This window comes from Rattus norvegicus, chromosome 11 (assembly GCF_021556685.1).
Source record: "Rattus norvegicus strain SHRSP/BbbUtx chromosome 11, alternate assembly SHRSP_T2T, whole genome shotgun sequence".
Lineage (NCBI taxonomy): Eukaryota > Metazoa > Chordata > Mammalia > Rodentia > Muridae > Rattus > Rattus norvegicus.
Window position 1 is genome coordinate 66,053,572 of NC_141544.1, and position 15,276 is coordinate 66,068,847.

The 15,276-nt window shown below is 40.1% G+C and overlaps 1 protein-coding gene across 2 annotated transcripts in view; it reads right to left on the reverse strand.

The window, feature by feature from the left end:
• Morc1 (MORC family CW-type zinc finger 1) overlaps window positions 1-15,276 on the reverse strand; it is a 205,898-nt gene that overhangs the window by 174,816 nt on the left and 15,806 nt on the right. For both annotated transcript variants that reach the window (XM_087576598.1, NM_001172090.1), the window contains exons 4-7: window positions 14,006-14,074; window positions 6,144-6,234; window positions 5,385-5,493; window positions 2,836-2,995 (exon numbers count right to left, since the gene is read on the reverse strand). In XM_087576598.1, the coding sequence (XP_087432724.1) occupies window positions 2,836-2,995; window positions 5,385-5,493; window positions 6,144-6,234; window positions 14,006-14,074 (429 nt within the window). The remainder of the gene's footprint in view (window positions 1-2,835; window positions 2,996-5,384; window positions 5,494-6,143; window positions 6,235-14,005; window positions 14,075-15,276) is intronic.

Sequence of the window (15,276 nt, forward strand, 5' to 3'; positions counted from 1 at the left end):
TTACGATCTACAATCTGTCCTGCCTGCAAAATATGCTAGAGCAATGGCAGCACAAACCTTGTGGAAGTAACCGACTGATATGTGATTTGATTTACACCCCACTCCATGATATTGAATTCATACCTAACACTGCCTTGATGACCAAGAAGCAGAGACTAGATAGCCCAGAGACCTCCAGTAAACCAAATGTACTGCTCTAAAAAGAAAAAAGTAATAATAAAATAACTCCTAATGACACCCTGCTATACTCATGGATTGGTACCTTATTCATCCATCACCAGAGGGCTTCCTCCTACAACAGATGGGAACAAATGCAGAGACCCATAGTAAGACATTACACACAGAGAAAGACCTCGAAACACATAGCTTTAAATGAGATGCCTCCCCTCAGAGCTAAGGGAATGCCACAGGAAAGGAAGCAGAAGGAGTTGGGGAAACAGAAGGGATAGAGGACACCAGGAGAACAAAGCCCGTCAAAACAACTGAGCAAAGCTAATATAAACTCACAAAGACTGAAGCAGCATGCACAGTCTACATGAGTCTGCACCAAGTCCTCCACATCATATATACTATAGCTTTCACTTTAGTAATTTTTATGGGATTTCTGAATGTGTGAGTGGGTTTCTGATTCCTGCCCCTTTTCTTGGGGCTCTTATTTTTTGATGCCTTGTCTCAATTAACTTCAATACAATGGTTTTTCATTTTATAGTATTATACTTTTTTTGTACTTAAAAATAGAGTAAATAAATAGATACAATGTGTCAAATTTGGCCTATGGCTATAACTCCTTGGCTCCTGCCCCAAGGCATCATTAATCAAAAATGTCCAAACTATTCACAAAACTGTCTACAATGTGAAGGCTAGTGTGAGTTTCAAAGAAATTGAAAAGGGAAATTAATTATACTTCTTTTGGTAAGGAGAACAGTATAGGGGCTAAGAAAGAGAAGGTTGTATTCAAAATGCCTGTTTCTGAATCCTGGATTAATTATTGAACAGTGGAGTGACCTTAAAAGCTCCACTCACAAGCAAAGACATAAAAGTAGGCATGGACTAGATGAGAAGGGAGCACACAGCAGTAAGAGGAGAAAGAGATGGTAATGAGGGAATAAAATGATCATAAAACCATGTATACACATATAAAATCAACAAAAACCTTATTTTCCTTATTTATCCAATGGAATTCATAAGCATAATAAAATAAGCAAAAATAAAACCTACTTTACTAATATTTATGTGAGTGCTTCACAATGGGAAGTCCTCTGAGAGACTAAATGATCATTAAGATGTGTAAGTCCTTCTTGTTTTCATTCATATGAAGATCCTACACTTAATACTACATGTTTGTGTACATATACAAGTATTTATGTATGTGAAGGAGTACGATGGAAAAAAATGTGACAGGGAGGAAAAGCTATTAATGGAGGGGAAAGGCAGAGAATGTAATGGAATGTAATGATAAGGAAGCAGACATGGGACTAACTCAGGGATTGAAAGAGTCCAGCTTGAGCAGGGAGGAGGCCATGAGAGAGGGGAAAGGATGAGAAGAAAATGTAAGGACACATCTAAAAATACCATGAAAGCCATTACTTCACAGTCTAACCTAAGACAAAAACATTGTAATATTTATGCTAATATTTAAATACTAATTTAATCACCACCATTTTTTCTCAATGATAGAAGGAAAGAAGTAAAAATATTTTTGAAATATTATGATGCTATGGGTTATAGAAGGCATCTCAGAGATAAAGCAGACCAAGTTGGAAAAATTATCAAAATCTTTCTACAAATATTATATTAGCCAAAACATTGCTAAAGCAGACTCTTTTTTTCATGTTTCCAGAAATGAAAATAGTAAATGTCTAGAGAAAGAGTGACACAAGGAAATTTCTAGTCACCAGTGCAGTCTAGAGATCAAGAGAACACTGACAGCAGACACACCCTGAATACAGCAAACACAGAGGCGAATGCCAGCAGCAAACCACTGAACTGAGAACGGGGCCCCAGTTGAAGGAATCAGAGAAAGAACTGGAAGAGCTTGAAGGGGCTCGAGACCACATATGAACAACAATGCCAACCAACCAGAGCTTCCACGGACTAAGCCACTAACCAAAGACTATACATGGACTGACCCTGGACTCTGACCTCATAGGTAGCAATGAATATCCTAGTAAGAGCACCAGTGGAAGGGGAAGCCCTTGGTCCTGCCAAGACTGAACACCTACTGAATGTGATTGTTGGGGGGAGGGTGGCAATGGGGGGAGGATGGGGAGGGGAAGTCCATATAGAAGGGGAGGGGGAGGGTTTAGGGGGATGTTGGCCCGGAAACCGGGAAGGGGAACAACAATCGAAATGTAAATAAGAAATACTCAAGTTCATAAAGTTAAAAAAATGAAAAATAATTATTAAAAAAAAAGAAAGAAACGAGGGACAGATCCGTCAGCCTGGGAGAAGAGTATAGACGAAGGTTCGCTTATTCCCCCTCCCCTAGATGGTAGTGCACTATTGCATCCTCTCATTATTGTTAATTCTCTTAGCAAAACAGCGTCACACAAACTTGGAAGATACAGTGGACAGTTAACTCTGCTATAAAGTTCAGAGCCGAGGATCCCTGTGGGCATAGCCTTTGGCACCCTCTGCTCATTCAGAAGCTCAAGTTGGATCCTTTCTCTTTCTGTCAAGAACTTACGATAAATTGTATCTGGATTCTTTCAAGATAACACTCATGTGGATAAAAATGAGCAGCCGCCCTCACGTGATCCTGCACTCAAGGTCATTGATGCCAAAAAGCATGAAAAGAAATGCTTCCATCGAAAATGTTGCTTTTGATAACCTTACCACATCTCCCGTAGATCATGTCAAACTGCTGCATCAATTCAGCTTCAGTTTTAAATGGGGAGTATTTGTAAATGATGGACAATTCCGTGGAGAACTTCTGTGTGTCATCGGTGATACTCTCTCTTGTTCTCGTGAGCCATGAAGGTATTGGAACTACAACCTAGTTTTTAAAAATACAACAATTTATTATGAAATATACATATACTAACATTTCTTTGTTCTATTCCAGTTTATTCCATTCTTCTTCCAAATTTCAAAACACTAGGTTAAAAGTAATCTTCCTGAAGCCTAGATTTATAAGTAGACAGATACGTGTGTAGGGGGAAGGTTTACTCAGATTTGGGGTTTTTTGTTTCTTTTTTTAATTTTCATTGTCAGAGCTGCTGAGATGGCCCACTGGGGAAAAGCATTTGTCACCAACCCCTGGGATGACACACAAGGTAGAAGAAACAATTCCCATGAGTTGTCCTCTGATTTCCCATATACATACCATGGTGGCACAACAGGTCAAAACACAGAGAGAGAGAGAGAGAGAGAGAGAGAGAGAGAGAGAGAGAGAGGGGGGGGGGGGTGAACACACATGCACACAAATAAAAATGAATGAAAATAAGTAGAGTTCCCCCCCCCAATAAAACATCTGGTTAGATTACAGCACTCCAGCTGCCCATCCCTGCCCACGATCTCAGCACTTTCAATAGGTTAACCTTTGAAGTATTTAGGATTAATAGGCACAAAACCCCTCTAAGAAAACAGAGAACATGAAGGTGGGTGGGCAGGGAGGTAGGGGAGAATCTGGGAGGAGTTTGCAATGAGGCAAATGGATATGGTCAAAATATATTGTGGAAAATTCTTAAAGAATAAATAGTCTTTTTTAAAAGCTTCTGGTATGATAAATAGAAACAGGTTTTTAAAATAACCTGTGGAAACAGAAGCCATCAAATTTCAAGAAGACAAAGTCTTAAGAGAACATTGTTGAAACCTGCAGAGTAAATTGGCCTTGGTGGTATATGTCTGTAAACCCTCTACTCAGAAGATAGAGGTAGAGGGCTCACAAGTTCAAGGTCAACCTTGGCAATTTAATGAGACCCTGTGTCAAAGTAACTTTAATTAAACTGAGGAAAAGGTAGGTTGAAAAGATGTTTGTACAAGTCTCACTTGCTCTCTGGCTCAGGAATCAAGTATACAGTGTGTTACACCAAAAGGGAGCAATGCACACACAGGAGATTTAGAATCTAAGAGCTGACATTAGCGAGGTTGGGAGATGTTGACACACAGGATGAAGGCAGCTGAATATCAACCCCTTGGATGGCAGAGGCATGAACCATAGGGAGGGGAGGGCTCAACAGCAGAGTTTACTGAGGAAGTTGGACCTGACTTCTGTGTGAGGCTGGGGTGAACTAACTGATGCAACCATGGAAAACTGAGCACATTACTAGTGACCAAAGTAAGCACACACAACACTAAATAACTGTTCATTCTAGGTAAGACAAAAGCTTCATAAAGAAAAACAAGCATGAAATAATTGGTGATGTACTCTAAGGTGACATGATGTCACCCTTCACAGCCTGAACATAGGAGTACGCATGACACTGTGTGTGTGTGTGTGTGTGTGTGTGAGAGAGAGAGAGAGAGAGAGAGAGAGAGAGAGAGAGAGAGAGAGAGAGAGATTAAGGTCCTATTTGATGAAAGGTTGTTGCTGTGGTCCAGACCCAACCTCTGCAGCAGGCCACACTGTTCAAAGCCCACACCCATCTTCACAGACCAGCCTGCCCAGACATGAGTCACATATATTGTCTCCATAAAACCTTCACTGGCCACTCAAGGCTCTCTAATCTCTCCCTCCACTGCTGCTTTCTATAACATTTTGGTAATAACAGCCACACATACTCACTGAATTTCTTCCCACAGCACTCCAGTTTTGTTATTTAACCAATTTCTGTGTGTCTGACTTACCTTGTAATAAGGCTGAAACATTTTATTAGTGACCGTCTTTAGCTGTGCTTTTTTCCATCCACAGAATCTAACCATTGCTAAGCAGATAGTATTTGTAATATGCATATGGTGTTGGATTACAATTGGCATTCATACCAGAACTTAAACACTGTAAATTAATACATTGTCTGAAGTTCGGCTATGAGAGTTGAAGATGTTGTCAGTAGAATTAGCAATTTAAGTCTATTTCGCATTCGGTTTCTTTATAGATGTGTTCTAAGTCTTTGAACCCAATGGTTTATTTATTTAAAAACTGATAAACTGTGTGTGTCACAAAACAGCAGAAAGGTCTCTGGAGGCTTCTCCAAGAAATATTACTGTGCCAGAGACAGCTTCTTATTCTGGGAAATTCAGGCACAAGGAGAACAAAATTAAGTTCTCTAAAAAAGGCCTCTGGTGACCCCAGTGTGTACAGGCACCTTCTGTCCATTCCTCAAACATATGCCCAAATTTCTAAGTCGTAATCTGCAAGGAGTTACAGCCTCCTTCACCTCCTGAGAGGGTAAATGAGAACTGCACCGTTGCCATGGAAATGGAACGGAAGCCCCATCTCTTACCTCAGTGAGACCTTCTTTTTCACAGAAAGTCTGAGAGAAGAACAGACAGGTCATGGTCTCTTCCTTCTTTGTGAAAAGAATACAGTCTTTGCCAATTCTCATGGAGCCGCTATATTAAACATGGGGAGCACAGTGGTTTACATACAGACCCCAATAGAGAAGAAATGGGTCGTTATTTTGTTTACTGTTACAAGTTGTTCTTTCCCATAACCCATCTGCTTCACTCATCCCCAGGAGTGCACAAATATTTCTTTACTTCTCAGAGTAGAACAGACGAATTACAGCAGATCCAGCCTGACACTTTTCCTTGAGATTCAGCTGCCTGGGAGAAGTTTCCAGCCAAGGCACAGAAGAACAATTATGGGGCCCTGGATGGAACCACACACGTCTCACTTACATTGAAGCAAACTAAAGAAAGCTGCAGATACCACACCCATGCTCAAATATGTTTTTGAAAAACATGAGCATGTAAAGACACTGGACTGCTTTTGGATGCCTGTGAAAGACTCAACTTGTTCTACAAAAGCTCTTTAATTAAAGTTCTCATTAAACTTCTAGAAAAGCTCTTTAATGGTACAAAGAGCTGAGTCAATTTTGGGTATAAAGATTCCAAAGTGAATTTAGATGGTCCCTAAAACTCAGCCACTAGTGCTAGATTGTTAAAAAAAAAACACAAACAAACAAACAAACAAAACCCTGCCTGCATATTGTTTTCAGTATCAGCAAATAGTGTGTATCTTAGGGGGAAACAATTCTCACCTCTTCAGCCCATTGCCATATTGCCCGATGAACTTCAAGGTTGACAACCGTTTCTTGGATGTTCCAAAGTAAATGATGTCTGAAGCTTCATCTGTAATAGACAAAATTTTCTTAAAGTAATTATGAAGAGTTTGACGTCAGCACTGAGTCCAGATGTCAGAATTCTGTCCATGTTCCAGGACACTAAGACAAGTCCATAGCTCTTGAGACAAGGACTGGTGTCATGACCCAGAATCATAAAGATCCTCATGGGTATATAATGAAGGTCAGACAGACATAACCATGTAACTTGGACTACAGTTTAAAACTGTGAGCCTCAGTTTCCTTGTTTCTGAAAGAGAAGGACTAGTACCACCATAGTGACAGAGATAAAGAAAACAGATTAAATGAGCTGATATATCTATGAACTGCTTCACACACCACCTAGAGCACAGTAAGTGTTAATGTAAATGTTGCAGTTGTCTGCTAGCTAGTAATTCTCTCATGGTGTTGGTCCTGGTTCTGGTGCACATGACACTAAGGACACACAAATGTCTATGATGCTGCCTAGCGGGGAAGGAGATTGTATCCAGACTTGTAGACTCATTGTTCTCACCTCTTTAGAGCATTCAGAATCCCAGGAACTTGAACTATGTCATCTTCTGCAATGAATGTTCTTCCTATTGGACTGCCAAGTGCATGCTGAGTCCTGTGTCAATCTGTCTACACACATGCTATAGTTCAGCATCACACAGTGCAAGATATTTAAAGGTCACTTACACCCTCTTAATCTGAAGCTAAGGATATCTGGGCACATGTTTTCATAGGAGAATAAGTCCATGACAATATTAGTCACCACTTATTGACAGTTTCATATGTATTAGGAAGGATATATGCCTCATATGCATTTTCTACTTCACATTTACAGTGCACTTGGGGAAAGGTATTAAAATCTGTATCAGTATAGTGGAAGGAAAAAGAGAAAGAAATACACAATCAGGTCCTAGAAGAATAAGTGAGGAAAACCAGGTATGTGACAGAGAAGCACAGAGGTGTGTACTTAGGATGGAGTGATTGGGGTGTGGCATTGAAGAAGGTCAACCCCAGAGAGAAAGATACAAATGGTCCCACCAGTTATGGCTGGAGTGCTATAAGCAGGAAAGCAAGTACTCCAAGACACGTACCAAGCAGTGGATGGTGTTGAGTGCAGACTAAGAAATGCTGGAAAGTTGTTTTCCAGCCTTTCACTCTGAGGTAGTGTCTGTCTTTGTCTCTGAAGTGTGTTTCCTGTAGGCAGCAGAATGCAGGGTCCTCGTTGCGTATCCACTTTGTTAATCTATGTCTTTTTATTGGGGAGTTGAGGCCATTGATGTTGAGAGATATTAAGGAATAGTGATTATAGCTTCCAGTTATATTCATATTTGGATGTGAGGTTATGTTTGTGTGCTTTTCTTCTCTTCGTTTTATTGCCAAGACGATTAGTTTCTTGTTTTTCCTAGGATATACCTTGCCTCCTTATTTTGGGCTTTACCATTTATTATCCTTTGTAGTGCTGGCAAATGGTCAAAGAATCAAGCTGGAGTAGCCATTCTAATATCAAATAAAATCAAATTTCAACTAAAATTCATCAAAAAAGATAAGGAAGGACATTTCATATTCATCAAAGGAAAAATCCACCAAGATGAACTCTCAAGCCTAAATATCTATGCCCCAAATACAAGGGCACCTACATACGTAAAAAAAACCCTACTAAAGCTCAAAACACACATTGCACCTCACACAATAATAGTAGGAGATTTCAACACCCCACTCTCATCAATGGACAGATCATGGAAACAGAAATTAAACAGAGACGTACACAGACTAAGAAAAGTCATGAGCCAAATGGACTTAACGGATATTTATAGAACATTCTATCCTAAAGCAAAAGGATATACCTTCTTCTCAGCTCCTCATGGTACCTTCTCCAAAATTGACCATATAATTGGTCAAAGAACGGGCCTCAAAGGTACAGAAAGATAGAAATAATCCCATGCGTGCTATCGGACCACCACGGCCTAAAACTGGTCTTCAATAACAATAAGGGAAGAATGCCCACATACATGTGGAAATTGAACAATGCTCTACTCAATGATAACCTAGTCAAGGAAGAAATAAACAAAGAAATTAAAAACTTTTTAGAATTTAATGAAAATGAAGGTACAACATACCCAAACTTATGGGACACAATGAAAGCTGTGCTAAGAGGAAAACTCATAGCGCTGAGTGCCTGCAGAAAGAAACAGGAAAGAGCATATGTCAGCAGCTTGACAGCACACCTAAAAGCTCTAGAACAAAAAGAAGCAAATACACCCAGGAGGAGTAGAAGGCAGGAAATAATCAAACTCAGAGCTGAAATCAACCAAGTAGAAACAAAAAGGACCATAGAAAGAATCAACAGAACCAAAAGTTGGTTCTTTGAGAAAATCAACAAGATAGATAAGCCCTTAGCCAGACTAACGAGAGGACACAGAGAGTGCGTCCAAATTAACAAAATCAGAAATGAAAAGGGAGACATAACTACAGATTCAGAGGAAATTCAAAAAATCATCAGATCTTACTATAAAAACCTATATTCAACAAAACTTGAAAATCTTCAGGAAATGGACAATTTCCTACACAGATACCAGGTACCGAAGTTAAATCAGGAACAGATAAACCAGTTAAACAACCCCATAACTCCTAAGGAAATAAAAGCAGTCATTAAAGGTCTCCCAACCAAAAAGAGCCCAGGTCCAGATGGGTTTAGTGCAGAATTCTATCAGACCTTCATAGAAGACCTCGTACCAATATTATCCAAACTATTACACAAAATTGAAACAGATGGAGCACTGCCGAATTCCTTCTATGAAGCCACAATTACTCTTATACCTAAACCACACAATGACACAACAAAGAAAGAGAACTTCAGACCAATTTCCCTTATGAATATCGATGCAAAAATACTCAATCAAATTCTGGCAAACCGAATCCAAGAGCACATCAAAACAATCATCCACCATGATCAAGTAGGCTTCATCCCAGACATGCAGGGATGGTTTAATATACGGAAAACCATCAACGTGATCCATTATATAAACAAACTGAAAGAACAAAAGCACATGATCATTTCATTAGATGCTGAGAAAGCATTTGACAAAATTCAACACCCCTTCATGATAAAAGACCTGGAAAGAATAGGAATTCAAGGCCCATACCTAAACATAGTAAAAGCCATATACAGCAAACCAGTTGCTAACATTAAACTAAATGGAGAGAAACTTGAAGCAATCCCACTAAAATCAGGGACTAGACAAGGCTGCCCACTCTCTCCCTACTTATTCAATATAGTTCTTGAGGTTCTAGCCAGAGCAATCAGACAACAAAAGGAGGTTAAGGGGATACAGATCGGAAAAGAAGAAGTCATAATATCACTATTTGCAGATGATATGATAGTATATTTAAGTGATCCCAAAAGTTCCACCAGAGAACTACTAAAGCTGATAAACAACTTCAGCAAAGTGGCTGGGTATAAAATTAACTCAAATAAATCAGTTGCCTTCCTCTACACAAAAGAGAAACAAGCCGAGAAAGAAATTAGGGAAACGACACCCTTCATAATATACCCAAAGTATATAAAGTACCTCGGTGTGGCTTTAACCAAGCAAGTAAAAGATTTGTACAGTAAGAACTTCAAGACTCTGAAGAAAGAAATTGAAGAAGTCCTCAGAAGATGGAAAGATCTCCCATGCTCATGGATTGGCAGGATTAATATAGTAAAAATGGCCATTTTACCAAAAGCAATCTACAGATTCAATGCAATCCCCATCAAAATACCAATCCAATTCTTCAAAGAGTTAGACAGAACAATTTGCAAATTCATCTGGAATAACAAAAAACCCAGGATAGCTAAAACTATCCTCAACAATAAAAGGACTTAAGGGGGAATCACTATCCCTGAACTCAAGCAGTATTCCAGAGCAATAGTGATAAAAACTACATGGTATTGGTACAGAGACAGATAGACCAATGGAATAGAATTGAAGACCCAGAAATGAACCCACACACCTATGGTCACTTGATTTTTGACAAAGGAGCCAAAACCATCCAATGGAAAAAAAGATAGCATTTTCAGCAAATGGTGCTGGTTCAACTGGAGGGCAACATGCAGAAGAATGCAGATCGATCCATGCTTATCACCCTGTACAAAGCTTAAGTCCAAGTGGATCAAGGACCTCCACAGCAAACCAGATGCACTCAAACTAATAGAAGAAAAAGTGGGGAAGCAACTCGAACACATGGGCACTGGAGAAAATTTCCTGAACAAAACACCAATGGCTTATGCTCTAAGATCAAGAATCGACAAATGGGATCTCATAAAACTGCAAAGCTTCTGTAAGGCAAAGGACACTGTGGTTAGGACAAAACGGCAACCAACAGATTGGGAAAAGATCTTTACCAATCCTACAACAGATAGAGACCTTATATCCAAAATATACAAAGAACTCAAGAAGTTAGACCGCAGGGAAACAAATAACCCTATTAAAAAATGGGGTTCAGAGGTGAACAAAGAATTCACAGCTGAGGAATGCCGAATGGCTGAGAAACACCTAAAGAAATGTTCAACATCTTTAGTCATAAGGGAAATGCAAATCAAAACAACCCTGAGATTTCACCTCACACCAGTGAGAATGGCTAAGATCAAAAACTCAGGTGACAGCAGATGCTGGCGAGGATGCGGAAAAAGAGGAACACTCCTCCATTGTTGGTGGAATTGCAGACTGGTACAACCATTCTGGAAATCAGTCTGGAGGTTCCTCAGAAAATTGGACATTGAACTGCCTGAGGATCCAGCTATACCTCTCTTGGGCATATACCCAAAAGATGCCCCAACATATAAAAAAGTCACGTGCTCCACTATGTTCATCGCAGCCTTATTTATAATAGCCAGAAGCTGGAAATAACCGAGATGCCCTTCAGCAGAGGAATGGATACAGAAAATGTGGTACATCTACACAATGGAATATTACTCAGCTATCAAAAACAATGACTTTATGAAATTCGTAGGCAAATGGTCGGAACTGGAAAATATCATCCTGAGTGAGCTAACCCAATCACAGAAAGACATACATGGTATGCACTCACTGATAAGTGGATATTAGCCCAAATGCTTGAATTACCCTAGATGCCTAGAACAAATGAAACTCAAGACGGATGATCAAAATGTGAATGCTTCACTCCTTCTTTAAAAGGGGAACAAGAATACCCTTGGCAGGGAAGAGAGAGGCAAAGATTAAAACAGAGACTGAAGGAACACCCATTCAGAGCCTGCCCCACATGTGGCCCATTCATATACAGCCATCCAATTAGACAAGATGGATGAAGCAAAGAAGTGCAGACTGACAGGAGCCGGATGTAGATCGCTCCTGAGAGACACAGCCAGAATACAGCAAATACAGAGGCAAATGTCAGCAGCAAACACTGAACTGAGAATAGGACCCCCGTTGAAGGAATCAGAGAAAGAACTGGAAGAGCTTGAAGGGGCTCGAGACCCCTTATGAACAACAATGCCAACCAACCAGAGCTTCCAGGGACTAAGCCACTACCTAAAGACTATACATGGACTGACCCTGGGGTCCAACCTCATAGGTAGCAATGAATATCCTAGTAAGAGCACCAGTGGAAGGGGAAGCCCGGGGTCCTGCTAAGACTGAACCCCCAGTGAAGTAGAATGTTGGGGGGAGGGTGGCAATGGGGGGAGGGTTGGGAAGGGAACACCCATAAGGAAGGGGAGGGGGGAGGGTGGTGTTTGCCCGGAAACCAGGAAAGGGAATAACACTCGAAATGTATATAAGAAATACTCAAGTTAATAAAAAAATAAAAAAAAATCAAGAAACCAAAAATAAAGTCATGCAACACTGTGCAGATGCCTTTGATATGGAAGACTGTGGAAGAAAAAAGAGCAAAACCATCCTGGAAATTGCCACAGCCAACATCTATGGGTTAAGGTGCTCAGTTTAAACAACAAACACATTGTTGAATGAATTCCTTCTAATTTATTACTCTATTTCCAACTGTCTTAGCTAGAATTTCTATTGCTGTGATGACCCAAAGCAACTTGGTGGGTGTGGTGAGGGTGAAGATTTACGTTGCTTACACTTCCACACCAGTCCACATCAAAGAAAATGAGGACAGTAACTAATGCAGGAGTCTGGGAGCTGGAGCAGAGGCTTTGGGGAAATGCTTCTTACTGGCTTGCTTGTCCTGCATTCTCATACCATCCACCCACATGCCTATGGGTAGTAACACTGCCAATGGTCTGGGCACTTGCACATCAATCATTAGTCAAGAAAACCTGTCTCAAAACGAGCAAACAAACAAACAACTCAGGAAAATGGACTTGTAATTCAGGCTAGACGTAAATAGAGACAATCTTCACTGTGGCTTCCTACAGACTCTTTACCACATAGTAAGACATTACACACAGAGAAAGTCCTTGAAACACATAGCTCTAAAAGAGCGGCCTCCCCTCAGAGCTAAGGGAATGCCCCAGGAAAGGAGGCAGAAGGAATTGGGGAGAGAGAAGGGATAGAGGACACCAGGAGAACAAAGCCCTTCAAAACAACTGAGCAAAGCTAATATAAACTCACAGAGACTGAAGCAGCATGCACAGAGTCTATGTGAGTCTGCACCAGGTCCTCCACATCATATACACTATAGCTTTCAGTTTAGTATTTTTATGGGATTTCTGAATGTGTAATTGAGTGGGTTTCTGATTCCTGTCCCTTTTTAGGGGGGGCTCTTATTTCTTGATGACTTGTTTAACTTCAATACAATGGTTTTTCATTTTATAGTATCATACTTTATTTTGTTTTTAAAAAATAGAGTAAATAAATAGATACGATGTGTCAGATTTGGTCTATGTCTATGACTTGTTGGCTCCTGCCCCAAGGCATCATTAAACAAAGTATGAACAAGCAGCTGAGTGGGATGGTAAGCATTTTCTAAACTTGCCCAGTGGCTACTGGGAGTAAGAGGTGACTTCAAAGCTAAGGGAAGTTAACTGCTTTTTTTGTCCTCAGTCTCCATAAGATGGTCACCCTTTGTCATGTGTGTGCCTTATCAGTCTGCTTGAACTCCAATGGCATTTTTTAAAGCAGAGCAGTCAGAACCTCAGCTTAAGATACATAAAGCATCCTAAGAAGTCCAGACTAGATCCAAAAGAACGCACAGCCAGGATCAGAGGAAACATCATTTCAGTTGCCTGGAGTCTGCACTATGCACCCAGGATGTGCTGACTGGGGGCTACCCTTAAATAGACAAAGATAAATCCTAAATATATTGTGGATGTATTTGCTATGATGGGAACATTCAGTCAAAGAAACTCAGCCTTTGAAGAAGAGGAGGAAAAAGACCCACAAGCAGAAACACCCTCTCTTCTCAAGGTTATGCAGAAAATTAATGATAGCCTACAGGCATTAGAAACTGCCTCAGGGCTCCTGCAACGGAGAGGTAAAAGATGAGCTCCGAGTCTGTTCAGTTCCACTTTGTACTCTGTTCCTTCCCGGGTTATTTTGTCTTACAATCAGTATGATCTGTCTTTCACGTGCCCTGACTGTAGTATGTATAGTCATTTTGTGTCTTGGTTTAGGTGGTTAAGATGAATTTAGTTTGCAGCTAGAATATTTAAACCTAAAAAAAAAAAAAAAAAAAAAGAATCTTTTTCCAAGCAAGTTGTGTGCAATCTATTTGCCCTAATTGCTCCATATCTCTGTTTGGAACAGATAGTTCAATTTATTTTTATTTCCTGGGTTTGCACACTGCATCCTTCCATAGTCAGTGAGGGATCTGGATAATTAACTTACCAGGGCTCATGCCACATCCGTCATCCAGGAAACACAACATGAATCCTCCCTGCAGTGTTCCGTTATCCACTGTAAGAGAAAGCAGTTACCCCTAATAAATATTGAGCTTAATTTGTTCATCAGAAAATCGTGCTGCTCCCATAATTATTTGCCCTCCTCCATGGCAGGCATGGGGCCCCAGGTACAGAATAGAGATGGGCTCCAAATGGAATCTTAGCTATAACTTCCTAAGACACTGCAGGAGGGAAACAATCGCACAGCAAAACAGATTTAAATTAACATGCAGCACCGCAGGTGGACAAGTTCTGCATCTAGCAGGACAAGCCCTGCCCAGGTCCTAGATTGGTCCTTTAAACCTCAGGTAATTTTCCCCTGGGAGGGGTAAAAAAGTAACCGTGAGAGGTGACCCCTGGGCTCTCTCTATCAACCTGACCATCCCTGATGCCCTTCCAACAACAGCAATTCGATAATAGATCAGAGCCGTTCTTATTAAATTCATCAGGCTCCCTTCTAAGCAGTTAATTCCTCTGAGAGCCTTTGGTGTGTGTTTCTTTGTAGCAGCAAATATTTGCTTCTTGATGGTGCTTTTGATTTCTGAAAAGGGGTAAGTCATTTGAAGTCAATTTTGATGATGAAGAGATGCCATTAAATTACATAATCTAATCTCCAATTTAAGACTTTAGAGGTGTAACTAAAACTAATGAGACTAATTTTAGTGCCAAGTCTATAAACTGGCTCTGACAATAATTTCAACAGCTGGATATGAAAAAGGACACATTTCCTCTTTTGATAATAGTGCAACTAATCAATAACATATGCACAATAAATAACATATGCTTAGAGTATATAATTTAGTTAATTTTGATATATGTGTGAAAAAATTTCACACAGAGAATACATTCAGTACTCCAAATATTTCCTCCTTCCACACTTGATAACCATTATCAGCGCTAGTCCTCCGACAATCATAACATCCTGTTTTTTCCTTTCTCGCATATTTAAATCAGGCTATGTATTCAAAGTTCAAATAGAATTCAGATATAATTGAGGCAATGCTCAAGACAGCCAAAAAACAAATATCTAAAAGATGCACCTGGTTGTATTTACCCACTTTTGTTACTGTAATAAAATACTTGACATGGGATAATTTGTGAGGAGGAAAATATTTATCCCATGATTCTGCAGGTCAAAGGGCATGGTGCCATTTTCTGCTTAGCTCTATAAGGGTTTCATGGGGTACCACATGCCAGTGGGAAGGATGAGTACAAGAG